This window comes from Passer montanus, unplaced genomic scaffold (assembly GCF_014805655.1).
Source record: "Passer montanus isolate IOZ18808 unplaced genomic scaffold, ASM1480565v1 scaffold48, whole genome shotgun sequence".
Taxonomy (NCBI): domain Eukaryota; kingdom Metazoa; phylum Chordata; class Aves; order Passeriformes; family Passeridae; genus Passer; species Passer montanus.
The window spans coordinates 3215907-3239702 of NW_024369707.1; the positions used below are offsets into that span (position 1 = coordinate 3215907).

A 23796-nucleotide genomic window follows, 5' to 3' on the forward strand; every position below is an offset into this window, starting at 1 on the left:
GTCTGGAAACCTATGTAGGGGTTACATCCTTTCAGGCTCTTAGCCACTCATTTTGCTGTTCTGTCAAGGTGGCCTTCAGCACTGCCACTCCTGGCTAGAAGGGTAGGCAATGGCTGACCTCTTGAAAGTCTGGGAATGGGAAAGCTGATTTCCTAATGTAGCAAGGCCTGAAGTTTGCCTTAATTTTTGATGACTGTTCTAAAGTCAGTGGAACAGGGAATAACTCCTGTTCCTTGACTGATCTATTTTACTTTTTTTCTTTATGTTGAAATCACTCTAGTGATTCTAGAGAAGCTGAATTAAAAAGATCTTTTCCACTGTAAATGCATCTAGGAAGAATATTTTACTGAAGTTTTTCCTCTTTTTTGTTGGCAATTTGGAAAGTTATTCTCTCAGTAGAAAAGGAGCAATGAGTGGATAACTCTTGAATTCGAAAGTATAGGGAGGGAGAATATTGTGTCAAAACCAGCTGCAGAAGATCGAGTTTAAAGCAACTCCTTGGACTAAAAAGTCATCTTCATTTAAGTCAGCTATTGAAGTAGAAGTAGTAATTGAGCACTTGCAAGTGCTTGCTTGTAAGGCAAGTAAAGAGGTGTGTATGTCTGCAGGTAAATGAGGAGAACCTTGTGACCAGTGAGCAAAAATGAGGTGCAGCTGTGATCAGTTGAAAATGATGTAAATCTGAAACAATTCAGCATTTACTAAACTGTAGGCAGTAATTTCTTCAGTTTAGTCACAATTGAAGTTTGAGCTCTTAAATGTGTTATATGCTTATATATTTAGAGTGTTGTTTCTATCTTAAGTGACAAGATTTATCACAGAGACAGCTGATCATGTAAATTAATGTCTACAATGAATTAAAGGAATATAAATCTGAAGTCTTAGGCTTAATATTTTCTGATATGTGCTCTGAACTCTGGATTCTGGCTGGAAAGATGTGCAACTTGCTGGAAGAAAATGTTCTGAACTTGCAAGGTATATAAACATCCTCCTGTCTTTTCCTTCTTCCTCCTCTCCTTTTGCCTAATACTGACTTCAGGGCAGTAAGTCTGTACAATTTTGAGGATTGCTGCAGCAACATTAAATAAGGCGCCAGTTTTTTTTTGGCTAAACTATGAGAGAGGAAGGGTGATGACTGGCGTACTTAGCTCAACTCCTAGGAGATAACAAGTATCATAATGAGGGATTACAGGCAGAGGTGCTAGGCTTATCTTGAAATATTCAGGAGAGTGCAAGAGTCTGAAAAAATCTTGCATTACCAAGATTTTTGCAAGGAACTTCGAACCCAAGACCAAAACAAAACTACCACCCAAAACAGCAGAACAAATCCAAACCAAACAAACACCCCAAACAAGTTTCAGAGCTTATGCAAGTAGATTAAGAAGGCCCTTGTGGACGAGTTCAGTTCATTTTTTATGGTTATTGTTACTGATTTGCCATGTTACCCTGTAATGGCCCTAGAGCATGTTGGAGTTCTTCAGTTTACTTATTGTCTTTTTGTCTCAGTAGCCTGTGTCAGGGTAGCTACATTAGCTCTTAGTATCCTGCAGGGAGTGATTTGGATGCTAAGCAAAGGCTTGTTGTGTAGTTCTGTTTTCCCAGTTTGCTTCAAAAACATGGAAGCATGTTAATTGTTTCCTGCTGGCTTTTCCACAAGAAGAAAGGTAAAGGTTTCACTGCAAGGTAACAGGTGTTTTTTGTCTTGTATTCCTGTACAACCTCTCCAAGCCATATGTTAACCATAGATAAGCTATATTATATGCAATGGGTATGTTAGGTCTACAGAAATTCATTCTAGTTATTTTCCTTACTTTCCAAAGATGACTTTAAATAGTAATCAAATAGTGTTTGCTGAAACTCAAAAATACTGTGCAGCATAATAAGCACTAGATAGCAGTGTTGTTACATAGCTTCAAAAGATACATTGTGGGTTTATATGAAATGCTGGCCTTTGGAATTCATCCTCATCCTAAGGAGTCTGCTGATAATGAGAACCTCTGCAGGCCCATCCATGCTTTGGCCTCATCATAGCTAGGAATATGGAGTTATGAAACTAAAAAGGCTTGTATGCAGATAACTTTATGCTAGAAAGGGACCTGAGCTTAACAATTCCAAAATAGCATTGTCTGTTTTGGAAGCATGGAGGACTGAGGCAGGGTTGGAGGTTTTTGTTATTGTGGGTGTGAGGAAGAATCAGTGTAGTTGAGGAAATTATCTTAAAATCTAGCCGGATTGCACTGGTGCATTTGTCTGGTCTCTACTGAGTTGCATGTTTTGTTTTGAATGTAGGTGTCTGATGATGGGAAAAAAGAAGCCAAGTGCTTGGAGTGAGCACACAGATATTGACAAGTATGAATGAGAACAGCTGAGATTTAGGAACCTCTGGGCTCTTTTGTTTTAGGATGTGGAAGGCACAGTTGTGAAAATGTCTCTTCATTGCTGGACTAACTGGGAACATGGCATTGTGTGGCTTGCAGTGAGACTTAAGTTAGCATTTTGATGTTAAAGGTCACAGCTGAGTCACAAAGCTGCATTATATTTAAAAGCAAGCTGGCAGTCATATGGTAACAAGTACACAATAAGAAATGCAGTTAAATTGAGAGGTATCAATATAGAGCATAACTCTGTACATCATCTTTACTTGACAGATGCCTTACAGGATAAAACAGTTGTCATTTCATTCTTCTACACAGCTGAAAATACTGTGTGTATGACAACACGTTGTGCTACATAACTTCGAAGCACAGACTACTTAAAGTGTCTGGCTAAACCCTGTCATGGTTTAATCCCTGCCAGCAACCAAGCACCAGGCAGCTGCTTGCTCTCTCCCCTACCAGTGGGATGGGAAAGGGAATTGTAAGGGTAAAAACTGGAAAACTTGTGGGTTGAAGTAAAGAGTCTAATTGGAAAAGCAAAAGCCATGCATACAAGTAAAGCAAGACAAAGAATTGACTGCTTCCCATTGTTAGGCAGGTGTTCAGCTTTATCCAGGAGAGACAAACACCACTTTAAATGTCGTCCCCTTCCTCCTCCTTCTTCCCAATTGATATACTGAGCATGAAGTCCTGTGGTCTGGAACATCTCTTTGGTCAGTTTGGGTCACCTCTCCTTGCTGGGTCTCATCCCAACTGCCCATGCACCTCAGGTCTCCTCACCAGCATGACTGACAGGACTAAAAGCAGAAAAGGCCTTGGTTCTGTCTAAGCACTTTTCACCAATAACTAAAACATCTGTATTATCAACACTATGCTCTATTATCAATGTTGTGTTCAACAGAAATCCAAAACACAGCGCCTCTACCAGCTACTTTAAATTCAAGTTTGTCAGAGACAAAACCAGCACAGCCAGGCAGATCAGTGTTAAACTGAAGTTTCTCTGGGGAGGGCCAGGATTGCCTGTGGATGTTTTCTTCTCCTGACTCTTGTGGTGGTTATGTGGAGAAGCCCATGTTCTGGCCCTAGGTGGGAAAGTGCTTGGCTAACCTAGCAGAGGTCCAGGCAAGCACTGCTTCTTGGGGAGTGAAACCTGCTGGAATGCACATTTTAATTGGTACAAGGTGAGACAGTAGTTCCGTGGCAACCATTTTGTGGTATGACTGAAAGTTTGACAGTACAGCTTCAGTGTCAGCTGACCTTCATGCAGAAGGGGACACTACTCCCTCCTTTTAGAAAATGTGCAAAATGAACCTAATTTCTGATAGTAGAGAGGTTTTGATGTTTTTTTTTTTTAATGTTTGAATACAAGGAAATAAAAAGAGAATGCACAGAAACGTTTGACAGTGTCTGTGACTGACTTCAGCTGGACCTCCCAGGTGCTGAGCCCTTTCTCAGCTTTCAGCCAGGTTGATGCTAGGCTTTGTTTCTTGCACTGCTGTTCTGAAGGGAATGCCACAGCTTACGAACTTGACTGGTCTGGCTACACCAGCAAGCTGCCAGGATTTCCAGCAGTTGCAAGCTTTTTCTGTTTTTATGTAAATCTTTTTGTGCTCTAAAGTATAAGAAGTTGTAGATCGATGGTGTTACATGTTACTGAAAAGCTTTAAAATTTTCTGTTAGTGGGAATATGGGCTTTGATTAAGGAGTTTGAATAAGAGGAAAAAGTGAAGAGGGAATGGTCACCTTTTGAGTAGTAGTGTTTATAGCTTTCTCAACTTAGTCATCATGACCTCTATCTAAGAGGTTTATCAAACAACTGGGATTGCATGTTTTGTGCATTACTTGTATTCTTTCAACTCCCTAAGCATAAGGTAAAAATAAACCCCAACCAAAACAAGTGAAGGTATAAGTGATTAGTTAAGTAATTCTGCTTTCTGTGTTTGTGGTTTGCTGCTATGTTGGACTTCTTAGTAGAAAGAACATGAAAAACTTTCAAAAGATGCTTTTAGTTCTTGTGATGTGGGGATTAGGATGAAAAGCAATTCTTCTGCCTAACTTGTATTCTTACTCAATTCCTGGAAATATTTAAAGTATTTCTGGCATGCGAAGTGTGACCTTTCAGTATTAGGCTGTATTATTACAGTGTAGCAAGACTGAGTCTGAGTTAACAAAATCCTGATCAATAATTTCCTGTGCTGCACAGGTATATGGATGATATATGTGTTCCTTGTAGCATCATATGTGAAGCAATGGTTTGCATAATGTGAGTTTATATGCCTGGTTTCTTATGGCCTACAGTAAAACTGCGTATCATTTAGGATTCTTTTTGTCGCCCCTTCCCCTCTTGTCACCTTTGTTCGCTTCTATGAGCCCTTTTCAGAAGAATAGACAATTATGTTCAGCTATTCACTGTTTTTACTGACAATGCCAGATCTTGAAAATGATTTCTTTGGAGGCATTTGAATTTGAATCTGAAGCTGCAGTGTTTTAAACTTTTTCATGACAGACTCCTTCTTACTGTGCTCTGGATACCAAAGCAGTAGACTACTGAATTCTTAAACTTGGGTTACTTTCCTTCTTACAGCTTCTTTTTTTCACCTGCACATACCTTTTTTATACCAGATTCTGCAAAATTAGAAACAGTAAAACTGGATTTGCTGGTTGTGATCCTGTTGCTATGTTCTGCATAGAAATACCAATTTAGCTCAGTATACAGAAATTACCTCTCTTCACTGAGGAATTAACCAAGGCTTGTTCTTGAAGTATGTCTGTTTTAGAGGACTGTGTCTTGGGGGTTATGGTAGTCTTTAATAAATAACTGCCAAAATAATATCTGTAGACCTCTAACAGTCAAAAAGCAATACCAACAGTAGTAATTGAAAGTCATGGTAGATAATCTTAAAGAAAATTTTGTGTGTTTATTAATCCTTCTGTCCCAAATACCCTTCCCTTTAATTTAGCTCTCATGAGGAGCACTTCCTGATAATAAAGCTAGATCTTTTTTCCTGAATGACTATATGTCTTGTTTTATGCAAATGAAAGTTGCATAAATCTGACTAGAGAAAGAAGCTGTTTGGAAAGCACTGTAGTTATATTGTGAATGCTGCTTCTTACTCCTGAAATGGGCTTTGTAATCTCCTACAGTGAAAGTTAAAATACTTGAATACTGTTGCTGTCTGTGAAGCACTGAGTTTTTCCTTAGTGTTGATAAACACAGATTCTCCTAAATTGCATTTGTCCTGTCTCCTTATAATTAGAGAAGCCTGCTAGAAAGAAAGCGTGGCATCACAAAATCATAGAGGAGTTTGTAATTTGGGTTGGAGGGGATCTTGAAAGGCCATTTAGTTCAGCATGCTATGTATACCAAAGCCTGGTTGCTCTGTATTAAGGTTCTAAATGTCTTGAGAAGAACCTTGTCCATGTGTCTTTTAACTAAAAATTGTTTGAAGGTTTTTGTCTTTGGTTTTGGCGTAAATGATAGCATTTTACATTTGTCTCTGGAGCTGTGGTGGTGAGTCTTCATGCCATGTATCTTACGGCTCTTCCTCTCTTGTCTTTCAGTGAATGATAGTGTCTAGAAAGGGTATGTCCCTTCAGGAGAGAGGTGCCAATGTCCAACCGGCCTAGTAACAATCCAGGGGGGTCACTGCGACGTTCACAGAGGAACACTGCCGGGGCCCAGCCACAAGACGACGCAGTAGGAGGAAGGTATGACTGCTATCTGTGACTGTTCAGATGTGTAACAGTGAAATGCATGTTATTTAGAGAATGTTTTCTACCCTGCAATCCAAGCACTGAAACTTCCATTAAATATTTTTGCCCCTGAAATGCAACCTGTACTGTTACTGCATGGGATAAGCCCATGGATAGCTCAATACCATACATGTTCAGCTGCAATAGTAGTAGTAGATCCTATAGAGGGAAAAAGCTGTTTTCCATAAATCACATGTAACAAATTCTTTCAGTGTCTTTCTTGCTGATATTGAAAATATGAGAGGGGGATGACAGGGAGAGTCTGTTACTGGGAATCTGGGAAAATGTTCCTCTTTGACAAGACTGAATAACTGGTACTCTGTTACCTTTGCACTGCATATAAATGCTGTGCAGATCTTGAATAATTCAAGAAAAGAATGGTTTGTCATCATTTAATATGCCTGATACAGTGAGCAAGTGGACCAGATTGTATTTGTGCTGTAAGTGATTGCCTCTGCAGTGCAGAACAAAAAAGATCCTTAAAACTGTTCCGTGGATGACTGTACTGTTACTGCTGTGAGTGAATCCTGTATGGATGGAAGTGTCTTCAACTTCGTTAAAAAATTAGTCTAATGAAGAGAGAGGTTATAGTGTGATGGTAGGCAAATCTGTCTATTGTAATCCCTCAGATGCATTACTGGTGAGTTGCTGAATATGTGTACCTTGGGCTTGACTTTTTTTTTTTTTGGGATGAGTATTAATATATTACAGCTCAGTGACACAAAAGCTTTTTACTATGAAGGAACTGGGAAGTTTAATGAAGATGAGGTGTGTTACTAGTATCAAGTCTAACTGAGAAGAAGTTGAACAGTTGTTGAATGGGTGAAGAAGGCAAACTTCTAAGGAACTTTGGGTGGAATTCAACCTGAAAAATGCAGCTTCACTAGTAGAACTAAACTAGTCTACTGTACAAGTGGAAGAACAGATTATAAACACAAGGCTTCTCCCCTCAAATAATGTGGCATAAGGAAGGGGAAGTTGCTGCCTTATGTAGCTGATTATTTTGTAAGCTAGAATTGGTTTTGGAGAACAGCTCTTTTAACAGAGGCATAGTGAGCCCTTCATTCCCTTTTGCCCATTCTGTGTTGTCTCTGCATCTCAGTGGCTGCTTAAATTAGGTATTTCCCTACCAACTCTTTCCTTTTACACAGAACTTCACCTGGAGTGAATAAAGCTCTCCCTAGAATAAAGGATAGGAGGCAAGTTATTTGGAGATGAGATGGGGGATTCTTCTTTAGATATCTACTGGTAGTTCAGATTTTACAGTAGAATGCCAGGGAGAAGCTCCACAGTGAGTGAGTCAGACAAACTGAAGCGTTTTAAGGGTAGCACTGTTTTCTTTTGAGGAAGTCACTCATCCCTTATTTTGGTGCATTGTGATCTGTTATGCTGTCGTACATTGACTGAAGATTCACTTGTCTGAAATGACAGAACCTCTTCCACCCCTCACCAGATCTGTGCCAGACTTCCATGAACAAGAGTGTATTGCACTTTTAAGCTATATTAGACCTTTATCAGAATGAGAGCTCCTTGCTAAAGTGAGCAGGATGGAAGAAGCTTACAGTTCTCTTTGAATCTGGGTCTCTTTAGAACAGGACCTCCCCTGCCTTTGCAGTTCTGAGCAAGCATTTTGAACTGGCAAAGCCTATAAAAATGCCTGGTTAAAACAGGGTGGTTAATAGAAAATTTAAAATGAATTTGTCTTCTTTTACTGTCATCAACATCTCCTTTTTAATAAGGTGCTGGGCAGAAATGGCTATTGTTCAAGGACCAGTGTAAGAGTGATCTGTCAGGTCCTTACAAAATTTGTGGAAGACATGGAAAGAGACAGGCTCTCAGATAAGTTTTTAGTTGGTGTCTTTGGACACAAACCTCCCAGGACTCACCCTTCCATGTATCTAGCATGCAGTGGTATAGTATGTTTCAGTTCTGCTGCTGAGCAGTATGCAGGAGGGTCTTGAGTTCTCAGCTTGTTGTACTCCAGTGATAAATACTGCTTTTGCTGCTATGTTAAAAAACCCAATAAAACCCCAAACAAACACAGCAAAAAACAATACACCTTTTCTTACATTATGGGGGTTTTTGGGATGCCTGAGACAACTTATTTTCAGTCTTTCTTGCATTTGTTGTCAGTAAAATGAAACTCTTCAGTTTCAGCTGTAAAATCACTTCAGTAGAATAAACAAACAAACTGTGGAAAGACTAGTTTCAGTAATATGCTCACACTGTGCAAATAACTGAACTTGGGATGTATCTGTTTTAGTATTTCAGTTGGAGTGGGAATGTTCTTTTGAAGCCAATCAGTCATCCTCACCTGCTGTGTTTTGGCTAATGTGGAATGGTCTTGGAGCACTTGAACTAGAATCTTTTTGGATGAAACTGAGCTGGAGGTTGTGTTCTGTGAGAGCAGTTTGTGTATGCTGGTCACTTGTGATTTTGATATAGTATGCTTTAAAGTAGAAATGGTTGAAATGCAGAGATGGTGGACACTGATCCTTAATGGCAACTGTCTTGCTTTATTGATTTTCTTCCGTTGATCCGTACTACTTATTGATGATGTTGTACAGACAGTGTGAGATTTTATTCAGCCACTTTATTAGATCCATGTATTTCTTGCCCTCCCCCAATAAACAACAAACCAATACACAAACATTGAAAACTCCCAACTCCCCCCCTTCCCAGTAAAAAAGATTGAATTAGACAGTAATGTGACTGTAAAGGATTGTTGCTTCATGCCTAAAATTAGCCACAAAGTTTGTAAGCACGCTTAAGGGCCGCACCTTCTGAAGTGTTGGAGGTTACTTCACTTTGGTCCTAGATATGCAATCATAACCCTTCGAGCAAGGACAGGTTTCGATACTGTCTGAACTTGTGTACTTGATTGCATTTCTGCTTTGTATAAATAGCTTTCTCAGTGCTGGAAATGCAACAGCTTTTTTCTTAAAGCTTTTTTTGTGGCTGAGGTGTGTGCATTTTCAAAATACAAATTAAGTGACGAAAGCTTGGAGAGTTTATGCAGTTTGTCACTCACAATTTCAGACTTGGGTATGAAGGCCAGTAATCCAAGGTAAGTGTGTGGTATGGCCAGATGGCCTTGTAATAGTATTAGAGTTGCCTTGATCTTTTTTATGCTCTGGCTGGACTGAATGCAGGAGACTTTAGTTGATAAAGGTGTTAAAAAAGAGAGAGTCAGGAGAATGATAGTGCTGCCAAGCTGAAGTGCTAATGTATGTCCTTCTGTAATCTTTGACACTTCTACAGCTTAAAGGTCTTTTGTTAGAACTCTGCCAATTTAACTTGCTGAGCTGCTACTGTTCACTTGTATGAAGACCGTGGAAATTCCAAACTTCTCTCTTGTCTGTTCTAAATTCAGAATCTCCCTCCTGTTACATTGAGTATTGACAGACTGGCTTAACCTGGAAGTAACAATGCAAACCCATTTTCCTCTAGACTGGACTTGTTTGATGTCCCCATAACGTCAATACTTGAGTCACAATGAGAAGGGGACGCCTGTAATGGTTTTCTGCTGGAGTTTTACCAGCAATTCACTCTCAGCATAGTAACTTGATAGGAGCTTTTAGAGTTTGATTTTGAGGTGCATTGTTTAAAGGTACAAGCAATGGTACTAGGCTCAAGGAAGTGTAGAAAGACAGATGCTGTTTATTTGCAATTTGTGCTGTAAGAGTGATGTATGCTTTTTCTCTAAAGGAAGAAAGGGGTCTGTATTTGAAAAGGGGTTGGACTAATGTGATCTGTTGTCAGTAGTTATTTTGCAGTAAGCGTGCTTCGGATGAATTTTAGCTCTTACGGGTATTATAGTTCTTACTGGTTTTACTACCATTTTGGAAAGCATTTAGTGTTTACCTCTGAATTTGCAATTACTGCTATGATTGCACCTTTAGAATAGTGGTGCCTGAACTCTGTCTGAAGTCTCTTGGAGCACTCTCCGCTGAAGAGTGACTGCACGTTTTCAAGGAAGCAGTAATGATGCTAAAATTTCCCTTTGCAGCAGTGAACTGAAGCAGATGTGTTAATGAAGCTTTCTTTTCTTGGTGGTAGGAGGAGGGGGTGGAAGGTACTTATTGTCACTTTTATAACTGTATATTGACATTGTTACCATGTGTGTTGAAGAATTGTGCCCTCCTGGCTTAGTTCCCAGTGATGCCATAGGATTTACTTTGAATGGGAGCAATTTGGAAGTGGTATTGTGAGGCACACAATAAGATCTTTTCTGGACATGGGGCAGTTGATTGTTCCTTTCAGTTGTGAGCAGTGTTTCACTGTATTTGGTATAGAGTAATGGAAGTGGTCCCATGTACTAGAACTTTCTTTACCAGTGCTGAGTTTTTTTGGTTTTTTTTTTTTTAATTAGTGGCATTAAATGACAATGGTGGTTATCTTTTTGCACATTATTAGTATTAAGTAATTTTTGGGAGTAATAGTATTTAAGTAGCTTATCACTTTGACATAAATAGCTGCTATGCTGTTGTTCTATATGAAAGTAGGATACTTTATAAGCAAAGTTTAATGTTTTGGAATAAAATATATACATGTTCTTGTGTATTTGGAATTGAAGGAATAAATGAGATCCTTGTTGGCTGTGTGTAGAACTTTGATATAAGCAGTAGGATACTTTATAAGCAAAGTTTAATGTTTTGGAATAAAATATATGCATGTTCTTGTGTATTTGGAATTGAAGGCTAAATGATAAATGAGATCCTTGTTGGCTGTGTGTAGAACTTTGATATAAGCAGGAGTGCTTATGTCAGTTATATTGCTTTTGTTCTAAACAGGATTTGGTGATAGGTTAACTGGTAAGAACTTATGTGAGACCTGTAACAAACTAAATATGATGTTAGAATTGGTGGGGAAGACATATAGTGTATTTCTGAGGAGAGAAAGTAGGTGTTTTTCCACAGCTTTTTTTATGTGTGCTGTTGCCTTTTTCTTAATCTCATTTTTGACAGCAATAAAAGAATAGTTTTTGCAGACGTTGTTTGGAAGCATTTAATAGCTCACTTTCAGCTGCTGAGGGACATGACTTAGATTAAACACTTTGTTTATTAACTAACTTCAAAAGGTTTTTTTAATATGCACAGAGTAACTCTCTGAGAACAGGTTCGAGTTGGTCCTTTATTATTGTTTTGCTCAGAGCTGGCATTCTGCACCATATTGTTTATATAACACAGCAAGCTAAATGGTGGTTATCTTGTCAACTTCTGTATATTTGTGTTACTCTAAACTTGAATGTCTGCTTGTGAACTAAAATCTGCATCAGCAGACAGCTTTGCCCAGTTGAATGAAGTCTTGGAGTTGTTTATGAAACTGTCTTTAAGTTTGGGGAGGAAAGCAAAACAAATCCCTACAAACACAGCTTGAAGGTGCAGCAGGAGCCCAGTCTTTCTGGAGGTGCCCCTGAGAGTGGAAATGGAAGAATGCAAGCTCATAAATACTTATCTCGTGCTATTTTGTCATTAATGAGGAACTTAGTCTTTCAAAACACTTCTTGCTGGAATGACAGTTCTTAATGAATAGTACATTAATGGAAAAGACTGCAGAACTTGTAATTCTAAGTTACAAGTGAAAAGCCATGGTTGACAGACCAAAATACATATAGCTTACAACCTTAAAATCAGCTTTCCAGTTGTGCATATATCTTTTATAGCACTTGATTACTCTATTTTAAGTTTTTATCTTAATCCTGTAATCAAATTCTCAATTTTCTTGTATAAACCTGAGAGGAGAGTTCATATCATGATGCTGGTGACTGACATGCTACTGTGTGCTCAGTTGCTATTGTATTGGGGCCTTCTCTTTCTAATTCATGCAAGTGAATGATTAAACTCACAGTGAGATGTGAGAGCACAGTAGGTGTTTTAAAATAAAATTAAAAAAACCTCAGTGGTGACTCCCCCTTTGTGATGTAACCTTTCTGCTCAGAAGGCTGTTTGTACTGATAGCTTGATGGATACAGAAAGCAAAGCAAATGCTAATACTCTGCATGTGTTCATGATCCCTAGGCGCTATGGCTTTAGCTTTAATAGTCCACACAGATTGGACATTAGTATGCAAGTGTGTTTGTAAAACTTGGAAGAATCAGAAGGGTTTAAATGTGAGAGGGGAGGAGTCAGAAGCAAGTGGAAACTCTTCAGTGCATGTTTTGCATCTATTGTTTTAGCAGTATTTTGGTTGAAAAGTTCTTCAATTATTATGTTTTTTTGAATATCTAAAGCAAAACAAAAATCTTTACAGGAAAGTCATCTTTTAAAATGTACTTCAGAATAAATGAACCCTGATCAGTTTAGCTTACATAAAACTTGACATTCCTGCCAAGTGCAAATTATGTAATAATGTCTGTTACTCCCATAATAAAAACATTTCATGGGGAAAATTAAATTTTACGCCTTAATATTTTGTTGGGAAAAGGAAAATCCAAATACTCAAGATTAGGTGAAACATTCCCAAGTTTACCTTGATGGAGTTTGCTGTTGTGATCTCAAGATCTAACAGTTTTATTTCACTTGCTTTTGATAGTAAACAATATCTCTTATAGTATGATAAATAAAAATTAATTACTGGAGTCTGGAGAAGATGCTGTTAATTTAATCTTTTCAGACTGTCACACTCTTAGATGGGGCACAGAAAATGTTGAATATGTACTGTCTATGTGCATTCATCTGAGTAACTGCCTAAATGAGAATAATTCAGCAGAAAGCAGAAGGAGGAAAGTTATCAAGGAAAAACAGTCATATTACTGAAGTTTTACTGTTTTGACTCTAAGTGAATTAGCATGTGGTTATCATCTGGATGGTTGAACATGGTACTTTTTTTCCACTGAGATTCAAGTTTGTGTTGAAATCCTGAAGAGAATGGGGAAGCTTTCTGGTTAGTAGTATACTTAACTCTGCCTTTACTTACTACACGTTGGCATTTCCTTGGAAGATGTTAATTTTAAAGCTTGTGGAACTTCACTTCTACTTAGTCTGTTGGGCTAAACTTTGTGATGTTTGGGGTCATGGGTTGGAATTGGAAGTCTACATTCTTCCCCATCCTCCATGGATGTTTGCGCAGCTCAACTCAAAAGCTGTTTGGGCCTGGGTTAATAGCATATGACCATGTTCTTTAACTTTGAAACATTGCTAAACTACATCTACATAGTAGACTAGTTTGAGATTTTTCAAAGATCGGGGGTTCTTGGGCCTTCTGTATCGGTAGGATATGTGCAGTAGGGTTTTCCTGGTGGCAGCTGAGTCAAAAACTGCCTTTTTATCCAGGGAAGTGCAAGTGAGATGTCTCTTGCCTTAGAAATTATTTATACTGTCCTGTTTTAAATGCTGATGAGCATTCTCTTTTGAGTCTTGCAGATGATAATTCTGAATGGGTTTCAAAGTAAATGTGGAATATATGAAGAGGTAACTAAAGTTTTAAATTTTGTCCATGGTGTATAGGATTATCTTTGTCCTTTAGTCAGAACTCATACAACAAACCTCTTTTTTCGTGCAGCTGAAAGCTGCTTAGAAGACCTTTTACAGCTTATCTATGTGAAACTCGTTCTGGTCTCTGACATCACAAGTTTCCTGTCTCATTTGACTGCCTTCATTGGTGGTGTGCATTTCTTCATTCCTCTTAACCTTCAGTGGTTACCAAACAGTTCTCAATCCTTTGAACTGGTAGATCTTGCAGCCAGAAAATAACTGGTATGGTTGAGCTTTCCTACCAAGTGGAACTGGCTGCATTCCCATTCTGAGCCCATGTGTTTCGTTTTTTTTAACTGAAGAGTAAAGATGTAAATAATCATAAGTGTATAAAGACCTAATGCTTGGGATCTGGAGGTAGATGAGTATACATCTATGTTTGAGAAGAGATCTTTGACAGGTTCTAGGTCTTGTGCTTTACTCTGCTAGGTTAATGATTAAGTGAATAATTCAGTAATCTTGCACACTAAAAAGATCTGAACTTATCTGCAAAACTCAGATGTAAGATGATGTTTTATTCATTTAAAATGACTAAATAATTGTGTGCTTTGCAAAACAGTTACACTGGTAGTGATTTGTAACTGCATCAGGTGGTTGTTTTGAAATGCTGCTTTAATATGAGGAGCTGATATGGAAAAATTGGTAGCTGTAAATTAATATGTGTAAATGCTACAAAAATAAACAATATTCCACCTACAGGTCTGTATCTGTATCTTGGAATCCTGATAGCTTTCTGTTTTGACTTTCTGCTGACAGGTCACATTTAGGGCAGGCAAAGCATAAGGCACATAGCCCTCCTGAGAGTAGAAAATCTATTTCAAAGACACCCAAAGTGCAGTCTAATACTACTTCTGAGCAGTCCAAGGGACACTTTCCTAAAAGGTAATTGTGCTTCATATTCATATGTTAACCAGTGTTATCTGCACTTGAAAAACTTGTATAATTATTGAGTTACACAGAGTTCTAATAAAACGTATGACTAATGGATATTTAACTAATCTAGGTATTGCATTCACTGGATATATTTCAGTATTTCCAGTTCTGTTTGTTTTTTTCTTTTTCTAATTCACTTACTAAGAGCATTCCATCAGTGATGGGGAGGAAATGATTTCTGCATAACTAGTCCTGGAATATTTGCAAGGTCTTTCTCCCCTTCTTCTGCTTCATGTTGGGGGAAGATTGCCCAAGGAGTTTAGAGCAATGTCCAATGTGAATTGAAATGTGCAGTAATCTAAAGTAGGCCTGTGCTCAGGGTAATCTTGGTATTGCTTGTCTGCTCTTCATATGCTTCTGCTATATACACACTGGAACAGTTTTCGATTACATAGAAGAGAATTTTGCCAGTTTTGTATGTGATTCCCTACATCAATTTAAAGATTGGTGAGAAACTATTCTTTCTTCAAGAGCCTTTCTTGAACTAGAATCCAGTTATGACTAGTTATGCATTACTGAACACTCCTTACTCTCTTGTGGAACTTATATTCTCAAACATTCAGTTAATAACTTTATGGCTTGATTTTTTTGTTTGGTTTTAATCAGTTTGACATAGATATAAAAAAGTAAAATCTATTCAAGTTATATTTTCTTTTTTAAAAAAATGGTGTATCGTGCTTTTATTTTGCAATCTACTTAGGTTTTATGCTAGCAAATTGTGCAATGTGACTGTTTGCATCCGAGCATGTGGGGGTTTTTGTTTGTTTGCTTCAGTGTAAATTGAACAATGTTTTTTTACATGCAGTATGCTTTACTATTAAACAATGATGACATTTATAATGCAGAATTCTTACAAGCTGTGAAGCTTCTTGAGTTCAACTCTAATGCTATTCCTGCTTACTTCTACAGAGGCTGTAGTTCATCTGCTGTTTTAATACCACAACAAGAAGATCCAGAGAGAGTCAATACTTCAGAAAAGCAAAAAACGGGGCAAGTGCCTAAGAAAGACAATTCTCGAGGAGTTAAACGCAGTGCTAGTCCAGATTACAGGAGGACCAATTCTCCCAGCTCTGCTAAAAAACCCAAAGCACTTCAACACACTGAAACTTCCTCAGAAACTAACAAGCCACATACTAAATCTAAGAGAAGACACTCAGACCAAGAGCAGCCCAAGTCTACACAATTGCCATCAACAAGCAAGGCTCACACCAGAAAGGGTGGAGCTGCTGGTAGCTCCCGAAGTCAGAAAAGGAAAAGGACAGAGAATCTGTCTTGTATAGAGAGTGGGTCATCAGTTGAATCAACTGGCACTGAAGAAAAGTCAGCAAAAGTCTCCAAGCTGGCTTCAAAATCGGTGACCTCAGCCAAAGCTGGGTGTAGCACCATCACTGATTCTTCTTCTTCAGCTTCCACCTCCTCCTCCTCCTCTGCTGTTGCCTCTGCTTCTTCTACTGTTCCTCAGGGTGCCAGAGTGAAACAGGGAAAGGACCAGAGTAAGGCTAGACGTTCCCGTTCTGCATCCAGCCCCAGTCCAAGAAGGAGTAGCAGGGACAAAGAACCAAGTAAAACAGGTGGCTCTTCAAAGTTTGACTGGGCTGCTCGATTTAGCCCAAAAGTCAGTCTCCCTAAAACAAAACTGTCTCTACCAGGCTCTTCCAAGTCGGAGACATCAAAACCTGGACCTTCAGGACTACAGGCTAAGCTAGCAAGTAAGTCATTCTTTTCTGGAAGAATAAACACATATTTTAAAATCAAGTCTTTTAAACAAATGCTTCTGTTTTTTCAAGCTGCTTGTGGTGTTCCTAGAAAAATTAACTTTTAGTATGTTCTGCTGAGTAAAGCAAAGCTGTGGCTGAAATTATTGACAGCTAAAGCAGACAATTTAAGTTCAGTCAGTGTTCTGTGAATTTAAGTTGCTTCTGTGTCTAACAAATCAATTCTAAAAATAAAATACATGCAAAGTAATTGGATGTTGCGATGGAGGCATATATGTTATAAAACACTGTTGACTATATTCCTTTTGTCAGATTTTTATTCCCCCTCATTTTCTTAAGTCTTCTGTTTGGAAGTGGGAATGATAAATGCTGGAAAACAAATAGTTCATATGTGGTATGTTCTTTGAGACTTACTTCCCTGCTTCCTCCTTATTGTGAGAAACTGATGTTTAAGAACTGTAGTCTTGTAAAGCTGGTGTACATAGTGCTGGGGATATTAGTCAGTTTATCTTCTAAGTTGTTCTTAAAAAGTATGGCTTCTCTCTGCTGCTGAGTTGGAATAGCAGCTACAGTTCCTGAACATGATCACTGAGAACTGCAGGCTGTTTCCAAGCAGAGCACCTGCCTGCTAGTATGCAGATATGCTTGTAGCTCTGTCTTGAACAATTTAAATATATGTTTTACTGTCTTTGTGTACTGAATGGTTTATTTACTGCATGCATTCTCTAAAGCTTGATGTAAGAGGTTGGATTCCTAAGCTTGCTCACTGTTGTTCCTTTACTTAGGCATCACGAGTAGCTTGTCCAAACGGGGACACCTCCATAGCTAATAGTAATGCTGAAAGTAGGTGAAATGATCAAAAGCAGCTGGCCGTCTTTCTGTGTAATCAACATAGGTCAATTAAATTTACAGGTGTGTTTTGGCTAATGTGCATGACTGGAGTATTGATTCTGGAATGCCCTAACAGATGAAGAATTGCATTTGGGGAAGAGAGAGAAGTTATTTGTTTTACAGCAAAGTTTTTTGGGTTTTTTTTTCCCTACGTGCTCTGTGATTCAAGGCTACCAGGTGATGAATTCCAGAATCAAAACTCTGAATTTGCATGGGGTGGAAGGAAAGGGAAGTGAGTAGAAGTCCAGGATCAATGGGAATGACCAGCAGGTTCTGAGATAAGTCAGGCTACAGGCAATGAAGAAAGGCAACAGGAAGGAAAAAGGATTTACCTCCAACAAGTGAACAAGAAGATGAAGGCAGAGAGTAATTCATGCGATACGTTACAAAAATTCTTGGAGGAGTGAGAAGGGCAGGGGTGGAATAGCACAATGTAAAGGGCTGTGTGTGCATGTCTTGTGTACCTTGAAAAAATAGCATTGAGAATGTGAATCTAAACTGTTACTGCAAAGACTGAACTGAGGAAAGATACTATGACTTAGCTCTTCTATGACCTGAAAGTTAAAGGGGTTTTTTTGCTAGAAAATGCTGAAATATGAGACAAAATCAAGTTGGTGGGGACTGTAGATGTGTGTGTATAAAATGTCACTGCTAAGGGGCACCAAGCATGGTGAGAGATATTTCTACATGTGATGGAGTACCAAGTTATTTTTTATAGATGACATTTCAATTTGAGGGAGGGGAAAAGTACTAACAGGTGATATTAGGAAATCTAAAATGTCTAATGCCTCTTTACCATAGATTGCAGCAAAACATACTCCAGTAAATATCATTGATCACCAAATATCACTGTAAGAGCCTAACCTAGAACAGAAGTCTTAAACTATGATATTTTCAAAGAGTCTCAGCCTTTCAAATAGTGCTCTCTGACAACAGTTTGAGGTGATCTTGGAATCAATAATAACTACTGCTAGCTTAGTCTTTTTGAAAAAGAGAGTGTGTGTGACATGCACTTAAAAATATTTGGAAAATTTTGAAGTATTTTAACAAAATACACATTTTGCATAATGCTGAGAAGTGTCATGAAAATATGAGAAAAATAAACCACTAGGGTAGGTTTTTGAGAAAGAATGGGCAAGTTCAAATTTGTTTTCTATAGCAGACCAGTAATCTTAGAGGATAATAGAGCACAAGAAAGTGATGTCTCACACAAATATTAACACTGGGGTTTTCTAAAGCAGGAAGGCAAAGAGTGATCTAGATGAAATGGAGGTGTCCACCCTTCTACCTGGAAACAAATCTTTAGAAGTCATAGTAATTCTGTATAGAAACAAAAAGCTTTAACTTGATTGGCTTTTATAGATGTGTATGTTATGAAACATGTTTGGAGAAGTCTGAAATAGGGCTTATAGAATTAGTGGAAGATAAACAAAAAAAGCAGACATAACTGCAATAAAGTCAGGAAAATTGTAGGTGGAAGTGGCTCAAGGAAAATAAGTGTGAGGAGAGGGGGGATTATTCAGGCTGACATAAAATCATAGAGTGGTTTGGTTGAAAGGGATCTTAATTCCAAACCCCCTGCCACAGGCAGGGCTGCCTTCTACTACACCAGGTTCTCGAAGCCCCATCTGGTAAGTCCTGTCTATATAAATGCAATGCTGTTCCCTTCTGGAGATGATGCAGTTCAAGGAGTACAAGAATCATTTTTAGGGGTTGTGATCTTTGAATGAAAAATTAGAGCAGCTGATTTGATTTACTGTACTGAAGAGAAGAATGAGGACAAACATGGTTGCCATCTTTGCAGAAGTTTTTCACGTGCTGAAGGAGAATGAGGAGAATACCCTGAGGTTTCTTGTCCAGTCCTCCTGCATAGCTAAATAGGTGTTAAATCCAGAGTGTTAAGCTCTACATAGCAGACTCCATAACAGAGCAGTGACATCACTAAATAACAACTAAAGAATGTGTTTGAATAATAAAAACAGGCTACACTAAAGTTCTTCACATCTATTTTAGTAGTTGAATATTTCTTCATGGAGGAAAGGGGGAAGAGAGGAAGAAAGCAAGTTTCTCATTTTGTTCTCGTAACTTGACTATTTTCACATCCCTTCCAGGCCATATCTGTTGGGAGGGGCTTTTAAAATATTGCAAATTGGGTCATGTTACTGATTATGTAACAGCATAAAATCAAGCTCAATTATGTTTCCATTATTGGGGAAATCTTTGCTGTCCTTTGTGTATTGTCTTGTGGCCCCTAAGTAGGAAGATGCTGGCAGCAATGGCTTGGGGCAGTGCTAAGAGCAGGGTAATTTAGGATAGCTGTCCCTGCCTGGGAAGTCTCTACCTAATATTTGGAAATTTGGGGAGTTAGGATGGTTATTGATGTATGCACTGAAAAGCCATGTGAACCTAAAGACAGAGTGTGTGAATGGTATGCAACTCCTGCCTTTGAGGGATTTGGCAGTGGTGAGGGAGAAAAAAAGTTAGAAAATAGCTCTGAATCAGTTTATTTGGGATTGTGGGTACTGTGCTGTCTTGGGTGATGGTAGTTAGAGCCTTGGAATTGTGGATTGAGGCAGTCAGATGGCTAGCTTGGAGATACTTTGTTTAATTGTGGTGACAGACAGCCTGTGGGGCTTTAATAAGAGTTGGGGATGTCTGGGCTGGTGTTGAGGGAGGGTAATAGTGGAATATTACAAGGGCAGGAGGCTGTCTTGCCTTCCCCTGCTGGGGCTCTTGTTATCCAATCTCAACTAGTGAGAAGAACAGCCTCACACAGGAGCCAATCTGAAGACTAAAATTCCAGTCCTAACAAGTAAATTACTCCTGATTGCCGTTCTGAACTGTACATGAAGGGCTTTTTAGGTTATGAACTGTGAAAGTTTGTCTAACTTTGTTTTGACTTGGGTAATACATTCAGGCTTAATTAGTGATTGCAGTACAGCTGCATTCAGAACTTTTCTTTTGCACAACAAAATCTTCCTTAAAAAATGCTGACAAGTAAACACACTTAAATGTGAAGTTAAGATTTTTCAGTTTGATTTGTTGGGCTGTGCTATTTCAGGTTTAGCCTGTTTGAATGTATTTTCCTTCTGACTCATAAACATGAGTGCTTTGCATGCAAAATAGGATGATGTCAGGGCATAAGCAATAAATGTCTGCCATAAGAAAGCCTGTGCTTCTGCTTTAATTCTGACGTTTACTTCTGAAGTTTTTGCAGGTGCTGAATATAAGATGCTTAAACCTGATTTTCTTTGAGGGTTTGGATTAGAGATCATTTAGGTAGACCTGACACCCACACATCTATGGGCCCTGATAGGATGCACCTACAAGTGTTGAAGGAGCTGGCAGATGTTACTGCTAAGCCATTCTCCATCATCTTTGGAAGGTCATGGAGAACAGCAGAGATGCCTGAGGAAAGCCAGTGTCACTTCAGAAAAGGCAAGGAAAAGGAGCCGGGGAACTGTAGTCTGGTCAGCCTCACCTCTGTCCCTGGAAAGATGACGGAAGAACTTATCACATTGTCATCTGTAAGCATGTGAAGTAAAAGAAGGTTATCATAGTAGTCAACATGGACTCACTGAGGGGAAATAATGCTTAACTAGTCTAATAGTCTGCTGTGATGGAATAGCTGGCTGAGTAGATGAAGGGAGAGCAGTGGATAGCTGTCTTGACTTCAGCAAGGCTTTTGACTCTGTCTCCTGTAGCATCCTCCTAGCTTGGGAAGTGTGGGTGAGGTGAATGACCATGGACTAGGTTGAGAACTGACGGAATGGCAGAGTTCAGAGGTTGTGATCAGCAATGCAGTGTCCAGTCGGAGGCCTGTAGCTGGCAGCCAGTCAATATTGGGTTCAGTCCTGTTCTGCTGGTTCATCAATGACCTGGGTAAGGAGACAGAGTGCACCCTCAGCTAGTCTGATGATACAAAAGTGAGAGGTGTGGCTGATACACCAGAGACTGTTTTGCCGTTCAGCTAAAGCTGGAGAAGCTGCAGAGTTGGGTGGAGAGGAGCCTAATGAAGTTCAAAGGCAAGTGCAGGGTCACACATCAGTGCAGGTTAGGAGCTGACCTGCTGAAAAGCAGCTCTGGGGAGAAGGACCTGGGGGTCCTGGTGGAGAACAGGCAGTGCATGAGCCAGCAGTGAGCTCTTGTGGCTAAGAAGGCAAACAAAGTTCTGGGACACATTAGGAAGAGCGCTTGTAACAGCTCAATGAAGTTGATCCTGCTGCTCTACTCTGCCTTGGTGAGGCCTCACAGGGAGTGCTGTGTCCAGTTCTGGTCTCCCCAGTTCAAGGAAGACAAGGAACTACTGAAGGTCCAGTGGAGGGCTGTGAAGGTAATGAGGGGACTGGAGCATCTCTCGTGAGGAAAGGCTGAGATATCTCTGCCTGTTTAGCCTGGAGAAAAGATGACTTACCAATGCATACAAATACTTCGGAGGTGGTTGTCAAGAGATTGGGGCCAGACTTTTTTCAGTGATGCCCAGCACCAGGACAAACAGCAGAGGACACAAACTGAATACAGGAAGTTCCAGTGAATAAGGGGAAAAAACTCTTTGAGGGTGGCAAAGCATTAGAACAGGCTGCCCAGAGAGACAGTGGAGTCTGCTTTTCTGGAGATACTCAAAATGTGCCTGGACATGACCAGTGAACCTGCTGTAGCAGTGGGGTTGGATGCTCTCTGAAGGTTGCTTCAGCCCCAACCTTCCTGTGAGTCTGTGACAATTGCTGTATGTATTACAGAAATAGTAATAAAGTAAACTGACTAAGCTGAGTAAACAACTTCTGGAGATGAGCATCACACCAGTTCCCCTGAGAGCCCTTGCTATCTGTGACAGCGTGACTGGTGCTTTCCTCTATCAGGCTTACACAGGGCATCTTTAATCTCATTTTCCTGAACACTGGTTGTGCTCTCTTTGCTGGTGAATACTTGCCACTTTCAGCCTCCTGCAACTCCTAAAGACACAGGACTAACCTTCAGTTTGGAGGCTGTGCTAGCTATCCCAAATTTGAATGACTATGTGAGTGAAAGGAAGAAGGCTCAGTCTGAAGAGATTAGCAGTGCTAAAGTTATGGTATTGGGAAGACTTGAAGGATTTGCAGAAGATGCAGGTGGTAAGAGTAAGATTGACTTAAAGTTGATTAAGAAGGCCTCTTAAGGGCAGAGTGGCATTGAACAGCAGGAAGGGAACATGCTGTGAGAAGACTTTCTTTGCTTTCTCTTTTAGCCTTTAAAATAAATAGAGGCAGGTGGAAGCTCAGTTGTACCTGGTAGATGCCCAGAGGCAGAAAAGTAAAGACTTGGGAAAAGAAAAACATAGGAAGATCTTCTGACAAGTAGAACATTCTTGAGCAGCCGGAGAAAATGTGCTCAGCATTTCTGGATGCTCAAGGTTTGATGTATTCTGAAGCTCACCCACCAAGCAGTAACTGGGTAACTGTACATTCTCTACAGCCCTCTGAAATAGTTCAGTTTAAAGAGATGGCTCAGCTAATTTAATGCCACTTACGGAAGAGGACAACCCGTTTTATTCCATCTTTGCCCTGCTGCTTGATGGTGTTTGTGTTCATCTGACCCTTTAGCAAGCTCAGCTCACCAAACTGGCAGAATACTAAAAGAACAAAGTGTGTGTCAGATGTGTACTTGGGACATCTGGGATTGATTTTGGGAAAATAAGAGATGGATGGGCCATACTTTTAAACAACAGTAAGCTGTTAAGCTGGCTCTGCTGCTTTGTGAAACCCTTACCCTTAGCAGAAATCCTGTTTTGATACAAGCTAAGTCAGCCTTCACTTACAGTGAATGTGTGGTGTCTCATATTAGCCTGTTACTAAGCTAATATGAAATTACCTAATTTAGGTTTGACTACTTGAAAATGATTACCCACAGATTTGAAGTAGTAAATGATGTGCTGACAAAAAGGACAAAAATGTGCCTTTTTTCCCCCCTGTGAACTCTACTGTATCAAGGTGATTATTTTATTCTTCTAATGTAAAGCAAAAATGCATTTCCCTTAGAATTTTACCATAGTGTTAACAGGTACTGAGTAACCTAGTTTTCCATATATGTTATATATGAGAAAGTGTATCTCTGAACTCAGTGGGGCAAACAGATTTTACCTGTGGCGTAGTACAGTGCTATACCTGGTGCCAGTTGATGAATGCATTTTCTACTGTAAAATACAACCAGTTATGAGGGAAATGTTGATGTATCATTGTACTTCTGAGTACTTGAGAAATGTAGCTATGGCATGGGATCCTGCTGCAACCATTTTAAATGAGTTTTGTCTTGTATCTCTACCTTACAACACATTTTCTCCTGTCACACCTGTCCTGTTCTCCTCCCCCCCCAGTATTACATATACTGTATGTAAGTAAGGTTTGAGTCATTGTGTAGTGCTAATTTCAACTTACAGTTTTGGTTTCAAAGCATTTGTAGTAAAAATGCAGCTACTTTTTGAATACTCAAAAAAGTTGCATGTGTTCTATATGTACAGACCATGTGGAAATTCAAGTGACTGGCCTGCTTCAGTTCAGTGCTTGGTGGCTTTTAATTACAGAACATTGCTATTTTCTTAAGTTTGCCAGATTTCTGGAGTTGCTACGCCAAGTGTGTGGTAAATACCTGAATATCAGGTGAACCTTCATCTGCACGGAC

At 39.4% G+C, this 23796-nt stretch overlaps 1 protein-coding gene across 10 annotated transcripts in view; it reads left to right on the forward strand.

Moving 5' to 3' along the window:
- TRIP12 (thyroid hormone receptor interactor 12) overlaps positions 1 to 23796 on the forward strand; it is a 78919-nt gene that overhangs the window by 19642 nt on the left and 35481 nt on the right. For 7 of the 10 annotated variants that reach the window (XM_039722428.1, XM_039722426.1, XM_039722431.1 and 4 more), the window contains exons 2-4: positions 5937 to 6083; positions 14360 to 14485; positions 15446 to 16245. In XM_039722428.1, coding sequence (XP_039578362.1) covers positions 5986 to 6083; positions 14360 to 14485; positions 15446 to 16245 — 1024 coding nt within the window. In that variant the 5' untranslated portion in view covers positions 5937 to 5985. The remainder of the gene's footprint in view (positions 1 to 5936; positions 6084 to 14359; positions 14486 to 15445; positions 16246 to 23796) is intronic. The other 3 variants (XM_039722434.1, XM_039722435.1, XM_039722432.1) reach the window with 2 other exon arrangements.